At 45.3% G+C, this 17,333-nt stretch overlaps 1 protein-coding gene across 1 annotated transcript; it reads left to right on the top strand.

Annotated features, from left to right (window-relative positions):
- The first annotated feature begins 76 nt into the window (after window positions 1-76).
- LOC148415374 (protein sel-1 homolog 3) lies at window positions 77-10,066 on the top strand. Its single transcript, XM_088427753.1, has 23 exons — window positions 77-133; window positions 200-674; window positions 957-1,083; window positions 1,222-1,343; window positions 1,480-1,595; window positions 1,671-1,732; window positions 1,801-1,933; window positions 2,655-2,790; window positions 2,855-2,977; window positions 3,367-3,572; window positions 4,277-4,456; window positions 4,959-5,078; window positions 5,151-5,291; window positions 5,375-5,437; window positions 5,595-5,768; window positions 6,189-6,316; window positions 6,399-6,482; window positions 7,212-7,302; window positions 7,387-7,474; window positions 7,975-8,084; window positions 8,212-8,339; window positions 9,181-9,283; window positions 9,587-10,066. Exons 1-23 carry the CDS (start codon window positions 86-88, stop codon window positions 9,659-9,661), a joined length of 3,033 nt encoding a protein of 1,010 aa, XP_088283879.1. The 5' UTR covers window positions 77-85; the 3' UTR covers window positions 9,662-10,066.
- Window positions 10,067-17,333: the final 7,267 nt, after the last annotated feature.

Raw genomic sequence — 17,333 nt, 5'->3', positions numbered from 1 at the left:
CCGGATGAGGTCCGGCTGTGAAGGCTTTGCGTTTGACTTTGTTTCCTTTTTTTGCCAGAGCAGCTCGCCCATCTTGAACGGCAACATGTATTTGCAGAGCAAACGCATCTGCGAGCTGTGGCTCGGCGTGCAGGTACGAGCGAATGGGCTTTTCTTCGACTTACAAGATGGGAAAACTTTAGCGTAGTTGTTTTTGCAGGCGGTTTTGGCTTTGGACTCTGTGAGACTCCTGAATGCTCCCCGGGAGCCCCTTCCACATCACCCCCTGGTGGTTTTCTACTCTTGCGACGCCCCCGCCACGGTCCACTTGGACTACACGGTGACGTTCGACGTCGGCGACAGTTTGACGTCGGCGCTGAGACGATGGCCTTGCAGCCCGGGAAAAGCCCGCAAAAGAACTTTGAAGCTGAGGCTGCCCGATTGGTTGGTGTACAGACCGGACGGGACGGTGCCCGAGTCCAGATGGGTGTTGAGTTGCATCTTGGGAGCGTCCGTCAGGTACGCGAACGCGGACGACGGCCGGTGGACGGTGGCGGCGCAGCACGTCGCCGCTCTGCAGCCCCGCTCCAAGTACAGCCGGCCCGCCAAGCGCCACCGCCGCTGCTTGGCTTGGAGCGCCGCGGTGCTGGGATGGGCGCGAGGGCACGCGAGGGAACGATGCCCGCTGGAGCAAGGTAAACTTGTCCACGCTCCCAGAAAACTCAACAAAGTTTGGCATGAATTAATTACATGTTTCAGAAATGTATTAAACGTGGAATTAAATACATATACATATATATATTATATATACATTTATATTAAAAAATATATAAATTATATGTATAACAAAGAGTACTACGTACGGTATTTTTCGGATCATAAGTTGCAACAACAAAAAATGAACAAAAAGTCGACTTGTGATGGAGGACCGAAAGTACAAATATTTTTTCCTGTTTCTGTTTTTCTGTACTGTTTAGAAACGGCGCCGTTGCTTTCCTCCATTTTCGCCTCCACGGGGGAACAATTTGGCATCGTCAAGAATTTTGGGCCGCACGCCAGCGATGTTTTGGAGCACCTGCGAATTCGGGCCCTTATGTTCCCTTGGTGCGTCGATTTCTTTCTTTTATCTTGGGTTAAATAGCAAAAACAACAAAATGATCCAACACATTTTCTTTTCTTGGTGTGGGATTTATGACTAAAAATAATGAAAATAAAGACTAATCAGCACCCCCTGGTGGGCAGGTCCACGTTCTGCATGTGGATTTTGCTGACCCGACAGTGCCAGGACAACACGTGCGGGTTGCTCCACCACATCGACTCCCACAACAACTATGCCACGCCCACTCTGCTCCTCACTCGATCAGGTACACGCCGCCACTCCCCCATGTTTGTTTTTAAGCCGAGCAAAAGTATTGGAACAGACTTGACGTGACTCACTCGATCAACTCGCGGTGAAAAGTAGCATCGGTCAATCCATCAATCAATCAATCATGCGTTCAGGCCTGCTGCACGTGCAAGTGCACGGCCATCCGGGGGAATCCACCGCCATCCTCTTCCCGCACGAGGTGCCTTTGAGCCAGTGGTGTCATCTCACGGTGACGCTGCGAGGCAGAGAGGCGAGTCGTGTGACCCGACCGCGCGCAAGTCACACGGCCGCGCCCGAGATCACCTTCCCTTTTTTGTGTCGTCAGGTGACCGTCACCATGGCGTGCTTGGCCAACGGCTCGACCGCAATCAAGACCACGCACAATACGTCAGTGCAAACACACACGCACACACATATATATGTATACGTATATGTATTTATTTATTTTTTTGTAGGTTGCACCACGACATCCGACTGGATGATACGGACGGCTACTTTGTGATCGGCGGCGGACGATACGTGAAGGGAGCCCAAGGTTTCTTCGGCCCGTCTGTTTACTACCGGAACAGAATGTCGCCTGACTGCCCGGTAATCCGCAAACCGCAGTTCCCCGAACTCAGAATTACACAAAGGCTTCCAGGCGTTCGCACATATGTGACCGTATTTTCCGCACCGTATGGAGCATCGTATCATTAGGCGCAGTCTCGATGATGTGGTCTATTTACTTATGAAACCACGTCCAACGTTTAATAAACAACACACAAGGAAGGAAGACAAGAGACTTTAGATTCTTTTTGCTCGCAAGGAAAACAGACGGATATGTTCGCATTTACAGATCTCTTGATGCTCTGCAACATATCAGGTTGAGTCATCTTTATTTATTGATGATAGTAGTCCTAGTTACAAATGTGCCCCCCCCCCCCCAAAAAAAAAAAGAAAAAAAAGCTTTGGGGTGGCAACGTGGCATCAACACGCAGTATTGATGTGAGTGTATGTGTGTGGCTACTGGCTTCTTGTCCAAGAGCAAAATGGCCATCCACAGACTGTCATGTCCTGTAGTCAGGTCACGATGTCTCTTTTCTTGTGCTCGCTGCTTCCGCAGACAACGTTCTCTTTCATGATTCAGACAAGGTTATACTGCTGAACAAATGCTTTGCAATAAAATTAGAGTAAATATAGGATAACTATCATACATTCACATATCCTAACAGGCAGAGCCAGAAATTTTTCTACAGGGAAATCTAAAATATGTAGTTAATACACATAAATGACTGGCAGGTATAAAGGCGATGATTTTTCCTGTGCACAGACGCAAGTGGTCCTTCCCAAGATCCTGAGAGACGTGGACCTAACCGGGTGGATGCACGCTTGCCGAGAATTTTCTTCCCATGTAAAGGAAAGCGTCCACTTCTACTCCCTCTTGGCTCGCCATGACCAAGAGTCAGGTAGTAGATGTCCTTCCCCGCTAGGTGGCGCCGACATTGTTTCTAAACATTTTTTTTTCTCCAGGCCAGCTTTTAGAGGTGTTCTCCAGTGGCAAACACAAAAATGGGCTGGACACGTGTCACTTGTGGGAGGTGAACCTTCCACCATATGTGGCCAAAATTGCGCGACGTTTGGCCTTCAAACGCCGTAAGAGACACACTCACATCTTGAACTGGCCATTTTAAATATCATGTAATATGTCAAATGAGTGTGAAGTCATGAAATTGAGAGTTTGCAATAGTGGTGGAATGTGTGTGTATGCGTGTGTTTTTTGCACACACAAACACACAAATTCTATCAAGCAGGGAGAGTCCAGATAAAGGTTGTTTTAGGAGCAGAGTGAACTACTTGCATACACTTAATGCTTCTTTTTTTCCCCCCACTTGCTGTCGACTTAAAATGACATCACATGTGCTGAAGGCTCGGGTAATGACCAATCACGGATCAACTTATCAAAGTCATAATCGCTGTAGGTTTTCACATCATTTCTTGTGACGTCCTCCATTTTTTCTCCCTTGCGATGTGGTTTTATGCAGGAGGGCGTGGCCTCGGGCCCGAAGCGCTGGGCCGAGCGCTGTACCGCGCGTCCCTCCGCAAGCTAAAGGCGGCAAACGGGGCGCCGGCCCTGCCTCCAATCTTACGTGCGCTGCTCAAAGCCGCCTGCCTGAATCACACGGGCGCGCTGCACGCGTCCTCGCTCCTCTTCGGCTTGGGCGCGGCCGTGGACAAGGAGCCCAGTAAGGTGCGTTCTGATTGGTCACGCGCAGGAAGTGGAGAAACTGGGCGCACGGATGTTCGGTGCGGAAGCGGGCTCGCGCAAATGATGAAATACGGCTCGCTGATATCCCCCCCAGACTATAGGGGGCGGTGTTGAGTGTTCTTGTTTGGTGCTTCTCAAATTAAGAGCAAATTGATTGGAACATGAAGAAAGTCATGTACTCTATTTTGTTGAACGTGAATGACAACTATTCACATACAGGGAATGTTGATACCACCGTTTTTCAACTCATTACCAGTATGAGTACTCAATTCTTGAGTAGTCACTGATTCCGATACTAAGTACTTTTGATAATTTTGATATGCAACATTTCCCCCCCAAAATATGTTGAATTGGGTCCATTTTCAATTCTAAATTCTTGTTTTTAATTTGAAAAACCTCACAACATTGGGAGTGTCGATACCTCGAAACATGGTCTGATACCTGGTATCGATACTCACCCGCCCCTATCTAAGAGAGAGGGCAGTAGCAACTTTGGAATGACATTTGTAGTGGTACCCCTTTGCAAATTTTATTCAGCAACTCCAGAAGCCAATGATCGGCCCCATACCGATACTCGGAATCGGTACCCGCTCTTCGTTTGAAAGCATGTTTTTCCATCTCAAAACGCTTTGCAAAAAAAAAAAAACCAAAAAGCAAATTGGTTGCCAGCGCGCCGCTGTCCACAGGCGTGGCTTCTGGCCCTGCTGGCGGCGCAAAAGGACCACCGATTGGCCCTGTTGCAACTGGGCCACCTGCACCGGCAGGGCCTCGGCGGACTGGACGCCGACCAGGACCTGGCCTACGCTTACTACGCCAACGTAGCCAAACAGAGCGTTGCGGACCGCCACAAGCCCTCGCCAAAGCAGGTGAAACGGACATCTTTAGTTTTGGAAAATCCGTTTCCCCCCTCCTTTAGAGTTTATTTATATCATTCATTTTATTTATTGTAATTTTTATTGTATATTTATTTATTATAATGATCTATTACTGTATTTAATTATTTAATGACTTGATTATTAAAATTTGTGATTACCCGTGGATTCTTTTACAGGCAAAAGTTATACAATTAAACATACTTTTAAAATAATACATTTTCAAATATTTTTTACATATTTTTATCACATTTTTATGAATTTTTTAATATTTTTCTAAAATCATTACATTGCAAAATAAATGCAAAAAACATTTGCATAAGTGCGCACACCCCCTCAGAACAGCAATGTCTTTGCATTTCCGCACGCAGCCAATTTTCGGCGAGCAAAAGAACAACCTCGTCCGCGGAATGATGAAAAACTCATGAAAAACTTTCACCTTGTCATGTGGCGTGACCAACGCAAAGTAGCTTCTTGAATTTTTGCCGGCCTTCAGGCGTACGTTGAGGACATCCGCCTCCACAATGAGGACGTCCTGAGTCTTCAGACCAACAAGGACCATCACGCGTTCCAGTGGCTCGCCTTTCGGGCCGAGCGAGGTGACCCCGACGCCGAGGTAGCCCCACCCTCGTTTCCTCCGTCAAGAAATGGAAAGCGCGACAGGCATCCCCCGTCTTGGCCGTTGCAGCGAGCGTTGGCCCGGATGCTCTTCTGGGGTCAGCGGGGCGTGGCCCCCGACACCGAGGAGGCCCTCGAGCACTACCGGAGGGGGGCGCTCCGCCTCCGGGACCCCGTGTCCATGTACGACTTTGCCGTCGTCCTCCTGCAGGTCCGGTCCCGTATTTGTCATGGAGGACACCTTAGCAACTTCTTCACATATATTTTTTTTTTCAACTCTTGTTGGGTCTCTAGGGCCACGGGGTCCAAAAGGACATCCCCCAAGCCGTCAACTTATTGAAGGAATCAATGGACAAGGTTAGCTTTTCATCTTCCTCATTTTTTTTCAATTTGTCTTGTTTTTCTTTTGGCTATTGTCATGAAAAACTCTCAAAAGGCGCCATTACACATCCTCACATCCGTATTAAAATTTATGGTATGATATGACATGACATGATATTATTTGGTGGCTCAGGGTTTCGTGCCCGCCATCAGCGCTCTGGCCTGGTACTACGAGCGCTTGGAGCAGGACTACGAGAAGGCGGCGGCGCTGTGGGAGCGGGCGGACGCTCTGGAAGACCCGGACGCCGCTCTCAACCTGGGCGTCGTCCACTCGCTGGGCCGTTACCCCAACAGGCCCCCCGACCAGGTGGGAAGATGATTATGCGCTTTTAAGCGCTTCAAATGATTCAGCAATATTGCTACTTTTGCGACTGTTTGTTTGCAAGGGAAAGCAATAATGTCCCCGGGTCACTTTGACCCGGGTGGTATTTAGTCACCCAAGTGTTCCACAAATGTGGAGAATACAAATCTAAGATTCTTTGAAATCAGAACTTCTGTTCACTTTTCAATGACAGCAATGATGTCTCTGGGTCAATATGACCCGGAGGGATGTAAGCCCATCCCGTTGTCAAAATATCAGATTTTTTTATGAAAAACATCGACTCACAAAGTAACAAAGACAAAGCGATTGGCCCGCGGGCTGTAGCTTGCTGTAAAATGTAAAGGGGAAGTTCCAACAGCATTGCTATTATTATTATTTGAGTTTGACGGCGCGTTGTTCCCGCAGTTCACGGCCTACACGTACTTCCTGAAGGCGGCGGAGCGGGGACACATCCGAGGCGCGGTGGAAGTGGCCGACGTCTGGTCCACCGGCCTCGCTGGGCGCGTCGCTCGCCGTCCCGCGGACGCCGTCCTGTCGGCTCCTTTTCTTTTTCTTGTTTTGAATCCCGATCAGATCGGCGGCGCCGTCCTAACGTGTTTTCCTACCTGAGCGCAGATTTGCAAAGTGGGCGGCGGAGCAAAACGGATACTTGGGCGACCTGCTGCGGCGAGCCCTGGACGCCTTCCGCAACGGTCGGATGTAAGTGCACTCAATCAAGGGATGTCAAGTACAAGTTGGAGTTTATTTTTACTGTCAAACATATTTGAAAACCGTATTTTTCGCCCTATAAGGCGCGGCCGAAAGCCCTCGCTTCTCTCTAAAGCTGTCAGTGCGCCTTATACGGCAACGGTTTTTCATTTTGAGGGGACGGAAAAACCAAAAAAGGTCAGAGCAAACACAAAGTCAAAAATGCCTTACAAGGGAGTTGCCCAAACAACAAAGAATGCAAACAAGAAAAAAAGAACCAGACAAGAAAAAAGTAGCAAACACGAAAAAGACGCACACAAGAAAACAGAAGCAAAGAAAAAGACACAAATAAGAAAAAAGAAGCAAACAAGGAAAAAAATGTAAACAAGAGACAAACAAGAAAACAGACACAAACAAGACAAAAGAAGCAGACAAAAGACGCAAACTAGAAAAAAGGAGCAAACAAAAGAGAAGATGCAAACAGGAAAAACGGCGCATACAAGAAGAAGCAAACAATACTTTGTGTGACGTGATGGAGAATAAAGTCAGAATTATAAGATAAAAGTGCAACCCCTGCAAACTTTTGTTCTCCCATCGGGTGAACAGCACATTGCAAATACGTAAATCGATTTTGAGGGAATACTTGAGGTTGTAAACACGGTCGCGAGCGCTTCTGATGGTGGACAAAGACTTGCAGATTGTGCTGTCCCAAGACTTTCGCACGTGCGTTTGGCTTTCCAGGTTCGTCTCGTTATTGCACTACATGATGGCGGCGGAGCTGGGCGTGGCGGTGGCCCAGTTCAACGCGGCGTATCTGTGCGATCAAAACCAGGCAAGTGGGCCGCGCCCATTTTGCTTTGGCGTTAACGCCGCGCCGCCCGCCCGTCATCAAAGTTTTGCCTTGGTGGCTTTGCAGGGGAACTTCCTGCCTCCTGATTTCGCACTGCAGTGCAGGACAAAATATTACAACCTCACAATCCACAATCACAAACCGGACCCTTACGGTAAGGTAGTCTTTTCCAACATTTTTTGTTTTTCAATCATGTACGCTCTGTGAAATGCCGTTTTCAGACAGCACAAATTATAACAAAAGAATTCAACATTTTCAACAGTATAGTTGAAAGTTACTTCGTGTTTCGTTTCATTTGCTCTTAACTTGAAAAGAAAAGTACTCTTCCAGTCACGGCATTAAAACACATTCAGTTTGGTTTGCTGCAGAAACCCTGTTCAATCTAAATAGCATTCCATCCATCCATCCATTCAGCTAGCATGCTACATTATCTCGCTTTCATCCTCCATCAAGCTAACAAGCTAGCATGCCAAGCTAACTTATCATCCATCCATCCAGCTAGCATGCTAAGTTAACTAGCATTCATCCTTCAACAAACTAACTAGCTAGCATACCAAATTAACTAGCACCAATCCATCCATCCAGCTGCCTTTAGGGAGCTGAAATTTCACCCAGATGGTGACAACATGTCAAATGTAATTTTCGCGCGTGAAGCTTTGCTGCGGATGGGCGACCTGTGGTACGAGGGCCTCCCGGACGGCGGCAAGAGCTTGACCTCCGCCGCCCACATGTACAAACTTGCCGCGCTGAGGAACGAGCCGCAGGTCAGAGCGATGGTTTCTCACACGCACGACCTTCCTTTCACCTTCTCGCCAAAAACGTGAAATTTCTCCAAGGGACGTTTGAGGCTTCTGTCACATTTAGAAATTCTCCTTTGGTTCCCTCCCAAAGGCTTGGTACAACCTGGGCTTGCTGGTGGAAGAGGGCTTCCGGCTACCGGCGGCGCTGCTCGTCCAGCTCCGCCTTCCCCCGACGGATTTTGCCCACCGTCACGCGCTTGCGGCCGCTTTCTTCCAAAGGTTTGTTTCCTTTCTTTTTTTCCTTGCTAACTATGGGAAAATGAAGCCTCTTCATCCGCTCGGAATCTTTTATTTGACTCTTCTCGATGAGAGCTTCCCGAATGGAGGCGCTACGTGACGGCACCGCAGAAATCTGAACGGATGCAGCAAATCTAAGCGCAAATTTCGGACCATAAACCGCACCAAAAAAATGGAACTGAAAATCGATTTTTGGCGGCCATAGGTCTCACCGAACGAATTACATTTCTACTTAATCTGTAAACCGAGCGTGCCGACCATCGGAGCTAGAAACAATCAAAAGTGCTCCACGAGGCTTGGAGTTGCCCGGATTTTCGGACTATAAAACGCACCGGATTAGAAACTGCAAACCTCAAGCCTTCAACGCAGGCGGAACATATGCATGTAAAGAAATAAGAGCAGCGTCAGCACGTTATCAACGCAACACCGACACACTGGGATTGTTAGGACACAGCACCAACACAACAGTAACACGCCCGATTGCATTTACTAGTGGAGAGTGCTTGTAAAATAGCAGTTCAAACGCAAAATCAATATTTCCATAGCATCTTTTGCCTTCCTTCGTTTACTAGGAGCTTGCCTCTTGGTGGTTAGTAAGAAACGCTGCAGATAAGACACACCAAACTATAAACTACAGTGTTAATAGCGCAAGAAAGAAAGAGTTAGGATATTTGGATTTTTAGAATACTTCACCACCACAATAGTAACACACCTGATCAAAAGCCATATGTATATGTGTGTGTTTGTATTCATCCCAGGCGGTGCTAATAGTATAGTAATCATATATCCGAGCTGCATCCACTGATGATCTTTTTGCCGAAAGGTGTCGAGACCGGGGAAATTCGGACTCGTACGCGCCGTGCAGCCTGGCTCTGCTCAAAGTGAACGTTTGCCACTTCCTCAAGGAGTATTCCACCACTATCAAGGTTGGTGTCACGCTTTCCGCCTGAGTCTTTGCCAACAGGCCCAATTTACACGTTTTGCGGGTTTTGAGCGAAACTCGGCTACTAAGTGACTTTCTGCCACTAGATGGCAGCAAAGCTTTTTACCGATCACTACTTTGTACTTGTTACCTTGATGAAAATGTAATACTACAGCTAGCTAACAGTCTTCTGTTCCAAGTGGATGTTAGGATTTTCAATGTTCTAGGATGAGCTCGGCCCAAGCGTCGGGTGGCGTTTTGGCATGAGCCCACTTTCCTTTTTGCTGCCGCCATGTGCTTTGTGCAGTGCGTGGCCGCCGCGGTCGCAGCCGCGCCGATCGTGCTAGCGATCCTCGCTTCACGCGTCTTAGCTCCAAGCTAAGGGGCGCTAGCACGTCCCGCTCCGTTTCGCACACCCTGATCATCTCCAAGGATCCGCCGCGCCCCAAACGATTGCTGTGAAGTGTAAACGCTGATGCCAACTTTTGGATCAAGAAATAAATGCCTGGAGACATGAAGCGACTCTACTAAATATTTGTCAACAATCATTTGATGCCCAAATATTATTATTTTTTTTAATCAGGGCTTCTGCGGAAAATCCAGTTGAATAATTTTTGATGCAGAGAGGAAGACTGCATTTGTCTTTTCAAATTAAGAACAAATGAATTGGAACATGAAGAAACGTTTGCCATATTGTGTTCTGGTGACAAAATATTATCTGCCTTTATTTTGTTCACTTTTACACAGATGCACATTGTTATTAATGATGCATTTTTCCAGCAGACGAGCCAAAACAAATTCACCATGATGTTACGCGATTGAACTTGGAACTGCAATTGCTTAATAAAATACTCTGAGAGGTACCACGAACAAAAGTTATGTTTTTTTATTGACATTTGAACAGGGTTTCTGTGGGTTGTAGCAAATCTAATAACATCAACAATGCATTTGGCTTTTCAAATTAAGAGCAAAGAAGTTTGAACATGAATTTAGTATGAGTCTGTATCAGGTTTTTGGTGTATATATACAGTATGTACATAGCCATCCAGGAAATGAAGTTCCCAAGTGGGACATTGAGACGCAGAAGCCGAAGGACACATTTGTATTTTATTGAGTCCCCGCGGCGAGCGTGCCGCTTGATGAAGCAGCGCTCTATTTTGGTCTGGCGCATTTGTCTTTGTGGCTAATTTGCTGACAGCGGCGCACGGCGGGACTCTCGAAAATTTGTATGCCGGCTCATGCGTCATGTTACGTAACGGCTTAAAAAAAAAAAAGGACAGCAGGTGCTTCAAGTGCAAACCCAGCAACTTTCTTTGCATGCGCTTGTTTGAATCCTGAAACAGGAAGTTGCCTGTGAAAAAGGCAAGCACGAGAAGCCTCATGACTCATGCGGCTTGGAGAAGAAGGGAGACACCGTGACCTAACAACAGGACTGGACGGTCTGTGGGTGACACTTGTCGTCTTTGTATGAACTGAGATATGAACACATACACTTCTTTTTTGCTCCTTTTCATTGTGTGTCCTTTTTCTTGCGTTCTCTTTTTTCTTGTGCGTTTCTTTTTTCTTGCGTGATTTTTTTTATGGTGCGCTTCCTTTTTCTTTCGTGCTTCTCTCTTACTTGCACTGTTTTATTGTTTTTTGCTTCTTTTTTTAGGTGTGCAAACACACACACTTCTTTTTTCAAGCTAGCTCTTTTTGATTGCGTGCTTCTTTTTTCTCGCATGGTATTTTTTGATTCTGTGAGTCCTTTTCCACGCATGTATTTTTTTCTTGTTCTTGTGTCCTTCCCTCATAAAATGTTGTTGTTTTGTGTGTGTGATTTTCACGTCAGGGCCACCGTAGCGGACAAACGGTTGCATCCACAAGTCATTTATTAAACTAAACGCATACATATCCAGATCAGAAATTCACCGTTAAATGCAAACAAGAACAGACTGATTTAAACGGGACATCAATCACAGGATTGATACAAATTGAAGTCATGATAATACGTATATGAATACCAACGCCGATTGAGATGAGAAAGATGTAATACCAATAGTGACCACAGGATGGCAGGAATTGCCCAGTAGCCTCGCAGAGCCAGAGGCACACCTTGGGAATAAGAACGTCTCACGGTTGCTTTTAATTAATTACTGATTAAAACAAAAAACAAAACAAAAAAACAACACCAATCCACGAACATTGATACTGACTATTTCAAGTGCAACGAGGCTTTACTAAACCTGAGCGCTCTCAAAAGATGGACATATTCAACACTTAAATAGCTCCAAAGTTGCTTCATTACACACAGGTGAGTCAGCTTCATTTGGGCATTTTAATGACATGCTGGAAAAAAGATAGCTTAATTCGTTTCAAAGCTTTGTGGAAGTTAACGAAAATGTGTTCTTGGTTCTTTTTTTTTTTTTTACGCAAAAGAGCACTTCTTTTTTGTGTTGAGCAATGGATCTTTTCTTTTTGTCGTGAGGTTAGCCGGGAAGTGCACTGTCCGGCACAAGTACAGTGCTCCCTCGTTTCTCGCGGCGGTTGCGTTCTCAAAATAACCCCGATAGGCAACCTCTTTATTTATTTCACAATATTTTAAGGCTGTAAAAAACCCTCACCATACACTTTATAGACTTTTCTCCCACGGGAATGAACATTTTCTCACATTTGGCTCTCATTTGAGCGCTCCCAAATTTCAAACAAACCTATAATACTTCGTAATTAATAATAGAAACTCGTGTATTTCACGAATCGTTAACCAAATATCAACCATTTTGACCATGAATCAACTTTGATTTAGCATCTTTTGTTATCTAAGAATGCACACGCGGTGTTTGGAAAAAAGCAAAATTGTACCCCAAAAAATCCGTGAAACAGCGAGGCTGCCAAACGTAAACCATGTTCTAGCAGGGAGCACTGTAGTGCAGCTGTTGACATATTGGGTGGCTATGGAGATGTGTCCCCGTCACTTCCATTCGTCTTTTTCGACCTTTTCCAAGCACGCGCACCCCCAAGAAAAATGTCGGCCCCTTTGATTGATGATCTGATAGCGCGGTTGAGATGGAGCGTAATTAAGAGCGTTTGGCATGCAACTTCTCTCCGATTCGTATCGCAGGGAGGGAAATAGTCGCAGGTGTGACGACGATGCCAGCACAAAGGAATGACTACGAAAATGAGGACAGCCAGCAGAAGACAAATTTAAGTAAAATTGAAGCCGTAAATTAGAATTCGAACCATGAAATCTGAATCAAAATGAAAACCGAGGCTTTAAATCCAAATTTGGCACCAGAACAGTGTGTCAGTGTGCAGACAGAAGTAGACCAGCGCCTGACGAATGATGGACCAGAAAAAAAAAACAAATGTCACCCTCTATTGGTGACTGAAGGTTGGTAAAAAAAATATACGGATGGACTTGACGATTATAATTTTATCTGGCTTGAAAAAATGATGGACCGAAGATAACGAAAAGGGGGCGGGGCTCTGACTAGCAAAAACGTGCAGGCTGCCCACCTCTGTCTATGAATGTATAAACGTCATACATTACAGTCTATGACGTGTAACTACTTGTTTTATTGATTTTTTACCGTGTTTAATTAAGGGACACTGTGTAAGATTTAGAGCATTTTTCATTACGGCCAGCAGGAGGTGCTGCATTTACCATTGTCCGTAGCTAGAACAAACATGGCAGCCTCCCCCCATGTAAAATCATTTCAAGATAACTATACCTACGATTATATTTAAAACACACTGTTGAGAACACATTTATTTGCAAGTTTTTGAAATTTATAATTTCATTTATTCCTTTTTGTTAAAAAACAAACAAAAAAAAACCAGTCTGAATCTTACACAGTGTCCCTTTAAGTAAAAAGGGAAAAAAAAAACGTCTTCATCTTTGGAATTTTCTGAATGCGGCCCACCAAGTAAAAGGTTTGGACACCCCTTCCAAACCTTGGTATCGAGTTGTAGTTCTGCGCTTTGGCCATCAGATGGCGGCGTTCGTCCTGCCACGCCTTCCTCAGCCTCAGCCGGACTTGCTTCCACATCCTTTGTTTGACTGTGCTCAAAAGGTCGCTCGCTGTCTCTTTCCCCACAGCGCGTGCCTTTTCCTTTCACTTCATTCTTTTTTCGAGCCTGTAAATGGCTCACGGGGACTTCCGCTTTTCGACATCTCTTTTGTTTGAGAGCCCGTGTGAAACCATTGACACCTGTGTGATGGATTTGTCTTTTTTTTCTCTCTCTCCTGGCCGCCTTGTGGTGGAAGCAGACTGAGGGCGTGCTCTTGAGATGCTGCTGCCCCTGCTTTTTTTTTTTTGGGGGGGGGGGGCAAGCTTTTTGCTTTTGTCGCGTGACATGTAATTGCAAGTCCATGCGCTGTGTTCATCTCCCGGATGAATTTACAGTTTCAGCATGGCACAGTTGTTAGTCCACATTTTTCTAGTTTTTCAAGTCGTGACATTTTTTTTTTTTAATTCCAGCACTTTGATGCGCTTTAAGGTATTTTTTTCATATTCTGAATAAGCTGTAACCTGTCAAAAGTCAATATATGCGGATAGTTCATCTAAATGGTTAATGTTAAATATGATCAATCTTAGGTGAACTTATATTATTTTTGTAGATAATGATCTTATTTATAGTCACCATAGCAAGGGGGGGGTGCAATTTTTTTTTCCTTCTCTTTCATGGGGGGGTCACAAAAAATGAAGCGCCGATGTACCCTTGGAGCGCTTCTGTTTGATCCCAAGTCAAATCGTGATGTTCTGTTTTTGAAGTTACTTCTATGATATGTTTTCAAAAAGTGCTGCTCTGAAAATCCATTTTTCATGTTGCGCGCAAACGGCTTTAATAAATATATAATGTAAGAATCGTCATTGTTTGCGGACTAAGTCTTGGCGGGAAAACAGGCGACAATAAACAACATTATCAGCGGCGAAGCAGAACCTCCCGAGCCCGTCGCAATCTGTGACGGCTAGCGCTGGCCAACAATGCCCCCCCCCCCACACACACACACAACAATTTGGCTTTGGCATGCCGTGAAATCAAAGTCCAATTAAACAATGATGCATCATTGGTCCCGTTGACTTTGTGGCGCCGCTCATCCCCGCCGTCCGGTTCCGTTTGCGTGGCGCTATCTCTGAGCGCCACGCCAAAGCCGCCGTCTGATGACTTTCACTTTGCAAAATCCATCCGAGTTGCCCGCACTTAAAAGTCAAAGCGCCGAAGCTACTTCGGTTTGATGCGGTCACTGTGGAAAATTCGGCTTTGGACTGGCAATTTTTGAAAAACGCCATGCGCTGAAACTAATAAGGAAGTTGAAGGTTTCTCGATTTTCAAACTGCGTTTGGGTTTCGTGTCAAGATTATGGATTTTTACAAAAGATTTCCCATACCGTGGGCGTCACTAGCACGTTGTTGGGGGTGCTGAAACACTGCTAAATTGAATCCAAGCACAAGCAAAATTTGAGCTTTCTTTTTTATTTTAGCAAACATATTTTCTGCACTATAAGGCACACCAGATTATAAGGCGCCTCCTCAATGAATGGCCAATCTTGAAACTGTTTTCATATGCAGGACACACCACATTACATGGTGCATAGAATAGACGCTACAGTAGTGGCAGGGATTACGTTACACATCCACTAGATGGTGCTGCGCTAAAGGGAATCAAAACAAAACAGATAAGTCAATCAAACTTGATTAGTAGAATATTCAATATTTAACTCATTTTTTAATCAGATTGCAATCAATTGTAAAAAAACAAAAAAAAATCGCTGAAATAGAATTTCTACTGAGGTAGAAATTGAAGATTTACACGGCAATTATATTTGTTCGTCCCCTCGTTCGAAGGCTTTTTATGCGCGCATTATAGTATGAAAAATCTCTGCATCCAAGATCACCCTTTGCAGCTCTGCTTATCTGTTGGCTTTAACATTCGTATTTCCGCCTCAGTAAGTCTTGAAAAGTTTTTGAAAATATTTTTTGGTGTACCACCTCAGCAGGCGTGATGTGCGTGTCCTCGGGAGATACTTGATATTACATTTTTCATATGGACTCCGCTGGAACAAACACAGCATATTACTTTCCTCGTCCCATGTTTAATGTATTCCTTTTCAGCATTAAGATGATTGGACGCGAGAGTTTAATATCGCCACGCAAGATGCTGAGTTTCTTGCGATTGGGACTAAATGCCCGGCGTGAGAGAAATTGCGCACATATATTGAATTTTCCCCTCGCAATATGAAAGAAGCAAAGGGCTACTTTAGCCACAGGCCGTTATTTACCACTCGCGCGCTTTTTGTGCCGAGGCGCCCCCAATAAGCGCCCGGTGACAGGCCCGTCCTTGGGCCATTTGGAATGATACGCCCGCCCCTCCCCCACCCGCTTCTTATTGATCCCCAAGGCGAAATCGTGACCGGGCCACGTGAAAAGCGCAAAGCGGACACGCCGGAATTTCAGAGTACGCTTTCAAGCCGGGCTCCCCTTTCAAGTTTGGATTCTGCTTTTCACTGTCAAAATTAAGCTTTTAACGCATTCCATACCAAAGACGAGAAAGAGGATACCGGACATTCAATTCGTTGAATTTAAAATAGTCTAAAAATAAAAACCAGCCATTTTCTATATAAGTACACCTATCAAGAAAAAAAGTACATAAACACCCGGGATTGATGACTGGGGGAGGGGCGTGGGGTACGGGGGGGGGGGGGGGGGGGGGGGCATGACGCGGCTTTGCCGACAGCAGCCATGCGAGCGCTTCCTCGAGCGGCAGTCACGTCACTCGGGTGAATTGAGGAACGGCAGAGGTGTCGGTCGATGTGGTGTCCGTCTTTGTGTAAGAGCGTCCTTCAGCTGATACGCCAAGCATACTGTCCCACTTGGAAAAGGTAGCATCTGTTTATCAGTCTGGGGGGATTTGGAAGGAGGGGTCTATGGAAAAAATGTACCCAGGAGGGAGAGTCCAGATAACGGTTGTTTTAGGAGCGGGCGGAAAAACAATGCCATCAGCCTGGTGTCCGGAGCACGAGACTCTGATTTCCCCATTGTTCTTTTGACTGTTTTGGCAGAGGCATTTTTATTGAATGTATTTTTTCCTCGGGCGCGGACGGCGATGGAGAAGGACGTTTCAATTGAAGGCCGCCTCCCTCGTCCACAATTTGCCTTTTGAACGCTGACAACTTTAATCAGGGGAAATTGAAGTTGGAAATGTCACGTCTGCGGCTCCATTAAATCATGTCGGTGGCAATAATGGATGTGATGATATTGACAATATGTGCAAAGTGGGAGTGAAAATCATGTTTTTCCCCGTGTACGCGCTGTTGGCTATTGCAATTCACTGTATTTGTCGCTCCAAAGTAACAGCAAAGAGCAGAGCTGGTTGTAGAAAAAGAAAAATCCAAAGTAACAACAGAGAGCGAGGTTGGATGCGAAACACAAAAACATCCAAGTTAAAAACAGAGTAAAACTTGACAAAAATCCAAAGTAACTGGGAGCAGAGCAGGATGTAGAACATAAAAAATCCAAAGTAACGACGGGGAGCAAAGTTGGATACAGAACTAAAAATCCAAAGTAATAACAGAGAGCAGGTCAAGAAACCGAAAAAAAATCCAAGGTAACATAAACGAGCAGAACTGGATGTAGAACAAGAAAAAAGTCCAAAGTAACAACTGAGCGCAAGGCTGGATACAGAACAAAAAAAGTCCAAAGTAACAACAGAGAGCAGAACTTGATGCAGAAGGCACAAATACAACGAAGCACAAAAATCCAAAGTAACAACAAAGAACTGGAAACAGAACAAAAAAATCCAAACTATTATTAAAGAGCAGAAATGGATGTAGAACATAAAAAAAAAAAAGTCCAAAGTAACAATGAAGAGCACGGTTGGATCCAAAGAAACAAAAGCAGGACTGGATCGAGTGGGCGAAAATCCAAAGTAACAGCGCGCAAATTTGAATGCAGAACACAACAATCCAAAGTACTTTTTTGCCTTTTTAAACGGCGACAAAAAACAGTCAACGCACAAAAAGCACATTTTTCCACAAGCTAGCTAATCAGCTCTCCTTGAAACCTAGCTGGAAA

This window comes from Hippichthys cyanospilos, chromosome 11 (assembly GCF_059441005.1).
Source record: "Hippichthys cyanospilos isolate Australia breed blue-spotted pipefish chromosome 11, RoL_Hcya_1.0, whole genome shotgun sequence".
NCBI lineage: Eukaryota > Metazoa > Chordata > Actinopteri > Syngnathiformes > Syngnathidae > Hippichthys > Hippichthys cyanospilos.
Note: the sequence above shows the minus strand (reverse complement) of the source record. Positions and strands in the feature narration are given on the sequence as shown.